General features: G+C 41.0%; 2 protein-coding genes and 1 long non-coding RNA gene across 29 annotated transcripts in view; 2 read left to right on the forward strand and 1 right to left on the reverse strand.

Moving 5' to 3' along the window:
- Positions 1 to 5,026, forward strand: part of LOC111243305 (uncharacterized) — an 8,527-nt gene extending 3,501 nt beyond the window's left edge. For both annotated transcript variants that reach the window (XM_022788651.2, XM_022788652.2), the window contains 3 exons: positions 840 to 1,044; positions 1,361 to 1,673; positions 3,605 to 5,026. In XM_022788651.2, coding sequence (XP_022644386.1) covers positions 840 to 1,044; positions 1,361 to 1,673; positions 3,605 to 3,913 — 827 coding nt within the window. In that variant the 3' untranslated portion in view covers positions 3,914 to 5,026. The remainder of the gene's footprint in view (positions 1 to 839; positions 1,045 to 1,360; positions 1,674 to 3,604) is intronic.
- LOC111243308 (uncharacterized) overlaps positions 1 to 6,826 on the reverse strand; it is a 34,536-nt gene that overhangs the window by 22,047 nt on the left and 5,663 nt on the right. For 3 of the 10 annotated variants that reach the window (XR_015318708.1, XR_015318707.1, XR_002670419.2), the window contains exons 5-6: positions 6,441 to 6,641; positions 2,918 to 3,129 (exon numbers count right to left, since the gene is read on the reverse strand). This is a non-coding gene — a long non-coding RNA (uncharacterized LOC111243308). Of the gene's footprint in view, positions 1 to 187; positions 328 to 1,437; positions 1,668 to 1,911; positions 2,043 to 2,917; positions 3,130 to 6,440; positions 6,642 to 6,826 lie in introns of all 10 variants that reach the window. The other 7 variants (XR_015318701.1, XR_015318702.1, XR_015318703.1 and 4 more) reach the window with 5 other exon arrangements.
- Positions 6,086 to 6,826, forward strand: part of LOC111243304 (P protein-like) — a 53,709-nt gene continuing 52,968 nt past the window's right edge. For 9 of the 17 annotated variants that reach the window (XR_015318681.1, XR_015318682.1, XR_015318683.1 and 6 more), the window contains exons 1-2: positions 6,087 to 6,236; positions 6,448 to 6,539. Coding sequence is in view for 9 of the 17 variants with exons in the window: in XM_086976899.1 (XP_086833025.1) it covers positions 6,210 to 6,236; positions 6,448 to 6,539 (119 nt within the window). In the remaining 8 variants the exon portion in view is untranslated. Of the gene's footprint in view, positions 6,237 to 6,397; positions 6,540 to 6,826 lie in introns of those variants that run through there. The other 8 variants (XR_015318686.1, XR_015318687.1, XM_086976907.1 and 5 more) reach the window with 6 other exon arrangements.

Consider the following 6,826-nt stretch of genomic DNA (forward strand, 5'->3'; position numbering starts at 1 on the left):
ACTCTTGCGTTGCCATCGTCATTTTTGCAGCTAGCAAGTTGAGTGGCGTCATGCAATAGAAACAGTCTACATCTGTTTACTAATCTTGGATACTTGATCTGAAATTTTTGTTACAATCTTCTTCAGCTATAGACGGTAAACTTTAGCCGTAATCAGCAAACCAGAAACTGTACTAAATAACACTTACATTAGAACATCGAACAGACACCATAAGCTTCATACAGGTGTGAACGTAGTTTAGGGTAATGTCCCGCCGTTCCAGCTGCATCCCTCCACTTATATGAGCATCTAAAATTACCGTGGCGTCAATTTGTCAAATTTTTTTACCTAATCAAAGCGAGATAGATACGTTTATCGACAAAATGGTGACAACAACCCAATGGAATAGTTTTCCTTAGGATCAATAAACGATAGAATTATTTTTGGTCCCGATGGAAAAATATGCTTATTTCCTTACAATGGCGGATTGAACTCTGCCTTGAGATGAAATGGTATTTTCTGCCCTTTTTTTATGCCAAACATTGTTGCAAATGAAATTAATGAAGTGTGATTATCTATAGGAAATTATTTTTTCAATTATACTCGAATTAAAGGTTAGATGATGAAACATAATACTAATTATAGTATTGTCAGTCGAACGCAGTCAACGATTATCGTTTCGGATTATTACTTAAACAAATATAATTAGTAATATTTTTTATATTATATTTTAAAATAAATATTGTAAACTAATATTAATTAAGAAGATAAAAACAGGGCATCAGATGTAGGTAGTCTAGAAAAGACTGAACGTTTTTTATAATTATATTATACTATATTGTATATTTTTCTATAATTAGGTTACGACGCTGTAGAGTTACTTATAAAATTTGGAGCAGACGTAAACGCAATGGCCGGCGAGAGACATGATTATCGATCAGTGTTGCATTACGCCGTTTTGTCGTCAAATATGGACACCGTAAAGCTTATTCTGTCGAAGGGTACTCGTGTAAACATGAGCCCATCATACAGATATCCCAGCCCACTGGATTTCGCCGTTCTTAGGTAAGCTTAATCGATACCACCTAGATTTACTGTATGTATTTTTCCTCGGCACTAATTGATTTTTACTAGATGTCTGGTAGGCTAGATTTGGAGATCATACCTAATCGCTACGACCTCAAATTGGCTCCATTTAGGCAAATACGTTTCCTCAGAAATAATGAAGCGTCTGCCTCTAACGTTTCATTGTAACAGAGCTTTTTCTCTATGTCTGGCCACTTTCGAGAACAACGGAGATCTTTAGATCCGACGTAGACCGCACGAGCGCTGCTTTCGGACTATACATGTAAATTGCTTGTGCTTTTATGGCGCGATATAGGGCGAACATCGAGCTAATCCGCCTTCTCCTTGATTGGGGCGCGGAAATCAACACGGGCTCGCCGATCGTCGGCTCACCTTTGCACATCGCGCTATCGGAACACGCCGAGAATTCGAAGGAAATCGTCCAGTTATTACTGGACCATGGTGCCGATCCTAATTTCATCACATACACCGACGACGATAAGCCTTTCCTGAAGCCACCTATTGGCGAATACTTCCTTTCGACGGACAGTTTTCGTGGGCATGTTCCCAGGGAGGATATTATCCGGATCCTGCTTAAATATGGCGCCAAAATTGTAATGACGCTTCAGGTAATAATCACACAAACAAACACATGAGTTTGTTAGAACATTAACCCCACAAAAGTCTTTCGGATCGACTGTGAAAGCTGATTTGTTTCAAATGATAACAAAATCGTATTATAAGACAAGCAATAGAATCAGCATCAGATTTATATAGTTCCACCTTGAAGTGTAAGTTATGGAACATACGATAGTTTTCCAAATCTAAATACTTCAAATAAAAACCTTAGAAATTAAAAACAAATACCGCTTTCGCCCGATCGACTAGGTGGCTTGTTAATGAGTTTCATAGCTGATTCGCTTCAGATCGTTGAATGGGCTCTGATCACTGGGAGGGCGTTTGGTACTTTTTCGCAAACAGCGGCCAGCTGACTTTCCCTGTGTAGAAATTTATTTATACATATATATATATATATATATATATATATACTCTTGAATGGATGAACATATCCTAATAGCAAAAGAGTTGACTGCGACGGATCGCCTGTCGCTAACTTATAAAGTTATCTAATCAGCTTGATGACCTTCCGGTATCCCTGAGCGGTAGATGGCACTGCGTAATCGGTCGCGTACTTCTTCGCTGGTGCAATTACGGGAAGCACTATTGTATTGCTAGTTAACGGATCTCTGTTGCGCTCAGCGTTCGTCTAAGTGCAGGTTAATTCAATTAGCTTGCCAGGATTATTGACGTCCTGTAGGGCGCGATTCGAGCACTTTAGATGTGCCTTGAGTGCACTCTAGCATCTAGTGAGCCTAGTATCTTTAGGCCACAATTTCGACAAATCATGCCCGGGTTTTTGCTGCCAGCTAGATTTTTGGCAGTCTGCCTTTCCGTTTCCGTTGGACAATCGTACCGAACAATTAAAACCAATCCAAAGCACAGGCGTGCGCTATATAGAGTTGAGCGATTAGTAGCTTACTCATCTTTGGGGTCACTGTTAATTGTGCGGTTCTCTCGACACGTCCTGCGCCTAGATCTAATCCAATTAATGCGTTCTACATTGCTTCCTTTCAAACAAAAGGTACATATAACACAGCCCCTTGCACCATATACAATATACCCTCTAGAATGACTGGACACGCACCAGTACTCATAGAAAAAATCAAATTACTTCTACAATATGTCCTCGACTATATGTGATCGTGCTGTTTCACCGTTCATCAATGCCTCCTTTGATCTGTCTGCTTCATTAATGAAACAATTAAGCGTTTGTTTAAATAATAGCCAATGTTGAAACTATGACGTTTCTAACCTGTTGCCTGGACCAAGTAGGGGGATTTTCGGATCTAAACGGAGCGTAGATGAGCTGCATCATTTGCAGCGGCTGCTTCGTGGAGGATGCGTATGCCATTGCCTGCGCTATATCGGCAGCCTGTATTCACTTCTCAATATTCGTTTTTCCTTCATTAATTAACATATGTGTTCCACCATGATTTGTCGAAGTTACCGGCATGTTTGTCTTTCCTGTGTAAGAAATGTAACATCAGCATATGAAAGACACTCTTAAGTACGTCGCATGTGAGCTTAACATTGATACACATGTCGATGGCAAAAATGGGAAATTTTGTGGAAAAGACCGTTGAAACGTGACGACGAATCAGCGTGATAAGAGAGCATTCGTTCTACTCGTGTTAGTCTTTTAAGCGGCGTCTACGTGTACTTGTGCTAACCTGTACTAATGAGCAAAATATCACCAGTATTATTATTCAACAAAACGAACCTATGCCACGTTTCCTAAGGCGATTTTTCTTTTTGGTTTGGTGTAGTGGGCCGGCCGGAAACAAGTAACTCTCATTAAAAATAGTTTACAAGAACAGAATTTTACTTTTTACTGTTATCATTTCTTATTATATTAAATATGTTTACTAGATCGTCCAAAATACTATAGTACGCGCTACGCTATAGCGTACAGCTAAATCTCTTTTGTTTGCAAATTCAGACGCAGGATAATCTCGGCATCCTGAAGACGATCCAAAATGTTCAGGAGTACCCTGAAATTATCGATTTAGTGCTTGAGTGCTGCGACCACAATTGGAGCCCGAACGTCGTTCGGAGATCCGCCGTCCTAACGCCGAACGTTCGCGACGCTCTTCTTGAAAAAGCCACTACGCCCCAGACGCTCAAACAGCAATGCCGGGTTCGGGTACGGCATCTGCTGAGTAAGAACGCCCACAAAGTGATCCAGAAAATTGCACAACTTAATGAACTGCCCACCTACCTCAAGCAGTATCTCTTATACGAGGTTTAGGCTAGCCGGATCGACGAGAAACACTTGAATAGAGATTCAGCTATTGTTCTCAGGGCAGTGGCCGTCCAAGTGCCGAAGCGTTTGATGACTATACGCAATGTATCATATGTTATCTCTTGCAAGTAAATTCCAAACGATAAACAGCCCTGAATACAACCGATACCATATGGATCATTACAATTCTGTGCGTTTAAATATGCTATATAGGATCGTCTCGCAGGGACGGCTCAATCCATCCATTTTAATCAACCTGCATCAGCTCGTCTCTCGTCACCCTATTCTTTCGAAGCGTACGTACGTATTCTTACGAAGCGGCGTACACGCGTGGCGTCTTCAAAGAGCGTCCAGTCAATAGGCGTCAACTTAATATGCATATATTTTACATGTTCTACTATTGTTATTCATTTATTATATACTGTATTCTTTATTTGCAACTGCACTGTACATTTGTATTGTTGTGCTTTATACTGTAATTATTCTGTACACCCCTGACTGATAAGGGCTGGGCTTATCACTTGCCTGCTATCATATTGAATAAAAACAAAGGAAGACGGCGGTGATGATGATCGCACAGCAACACATGTTACCATGGCAAAGCGATACCAAAAAAGGTAGATAAATTTAGAGAACGTTTTATTACTCGTTGCCGAATTAAGACGGAAATAATGGAAAAAACATCAATTCTTAATACATAGCCCGAGAACAGGGATCATCGTAATAAAGAAGGTTAGTAGACGAGCAAGTGATATCCCTGTTATCTTCGACTTACCTCTACTTGAGGTAGGACGTTGCTGATGATAAACAAAAAAGTGAGAATAAATCTAGAGGAACTTTTTTCTATGATATTTTGTAACAGTTATATCGGTCCGATGTGAACCGGCAAGAAACATATTGTACTAACTCGCTAAAAAAACAAAAACACAACCAGTCCAAACCACAGGGACGAAGAAGTGCAAATAGGCCATGTCCGTCACGAAAACGGACAAAAAATGATTTCTTACAGCAGCTTAATGCGGGTTAGAGCGTGAGAGGTGCAGATCCGCCTGAGTGTGTTATGGTACTTGGCCGACAAACAACAAAGTGAAAAATAAATTGAAGTAACATGGAAACATAGATGCAGATATTTATTTTATATGTCTACTTCTTAGAATCTATCTGTTACAACCAAACCATTAATTCCTAACACGTACGAGAAAGTCTAAAAGGATAGTGGAGCCTATTGATCACGTGTTGCTTGATGGCGTCTACTGTTCTATCGCGAAGCAGACAGGCAATCTTGTGGTATGTCGGTTGCACGCATCTCAAAACGGGAGAGTTTAGATAGACAGGAGGGAGAGAGAGAGAGAAATGCATCGAAAGTGATGGGGCGGCGGGCAGGGGGGCAAAGGTAGAGAGACAGAAAACGTGTTATAATTCTTCGTGATTCCTTCTCGACCATCCTACTGTCATCATGGCGACCGAGCTAACTTCTAACCGTACGCGGCGTTTTCAGGCGATAATAACACTTTTGATTGCAATAAGTGGCAACTGCGTGGGGCGGAGCACTACGCCCAAGCAACAGTATAACGGCACAAGCGCTCTGACTGTCTTAACTCATGTGAAATTTTTGTATGCGTAAAATAGATGAACCTTGAACACACACAGTGTGGAGCAGAATGGACCGAACTCGTCACCTACCGTTCCCATGCATGCCTCAAAATAGGTGATCTTTGTGGACAAATAAAATCGTCGATCAGATAATTAGGACGTAAAATCGAACACTGCACGGAGACAGCTAATCAGCAGGTACGAGAAGTAACTCGTTCAGGATATACAGCGGCAACTAGGTGCTTTAGCATATCGGTCTACAATATATTATACACGTAATAAATGCTACATATGTCGTTTTTGTACAGATATATCGAGTGGCGAGATAAAAATATAACAAGGTAGAGATGGCGTCATTTTAAACACACGATCTAAATTTAAACGAAACATCTGAAGCGATTAACAGACCAGCATAGGGGATATGTACAAGCTTATAGAAGGACAAAACTAGTCCGAGGACGTCAAAATATCGGTAAATACCATAAGCAGGTCAGCCACCTTCTACTCTATAACGAACTTGTCTACAACGGGAAACCGTGGCATAATCTGCGAAGCTGACGTCTATCTCGATCTCAGGTTACTTCTTTGATCTATCCACGTCTTCTGGGTGCCCCCTGCGCTCGCAGTGGGGAAACATGCCAAGAGCTGCGTTGCCAGCACCAGCAAATGGAAAGAAGCTCCATTCCTGCCTGGGGAATCGTGATGGAAAATGTTCTTTCATAATAACCTGCTAAAGGTAAGGCCATCCATAGCAACAACGTCATCCAAAAGCCTATCCACGCAGTAAATACAATACTGCAGCTAACAAACCGGATCAACACACCCCAGCTGCGAATAAAGTAGTGCTCAGTGATGTGTTACACTAATTTTATCGAAGCGCTTGCAAGGCTAACAATCGGCAAAACATATAGTAAAGCAAAAGCAACATTGTGGCTCTAACCTTTTAGAGCGAAGTTTTCCTCGACGTCAACCAGACCCCGACGATCAGCTGCGACAAATGCCGAAATGTCATCCATTTAGCATTCAGAATATACATAGGGTGAGTACAACAAGAGGCGGCCCACCTGCCCCATGTCGCAGTGCTGCCCTACTGCATGCGTCTGCATCTGCTAATGGCTGCCGCTTGTAAGCTGAATGCTTCCTTGTTGATAAAACGATAAAGTGTCTGTCATTACTCAGGAACAATATGATGAGAATAGAAAACCATTTTAAAATTTCAACTATAGAACCCCAGTTTTCGAACTTGCACAGCATATGTTAGCTAAATACGATTTTGTACATGCTCGTACTTTGTAGTAAATACTAAATGTAGATATATATATATAA

Source organism: Varroa destructor, unplaced genomic scaffold, assembly GCF_002443255.2.
Source record: "Varroa destructor unplaced genomic scaffold, Vdes_3.0 BEIS01000001.1, whole genome shotgun sequence".
In the NCBI taxonomy this organism is placed as follows: domain Eukaryota; kingdom Metazoa; phylum Arthropoda; class Arachnida; order Mesostigmata; family Varroidae; genus Varroa; species Varroa destructor.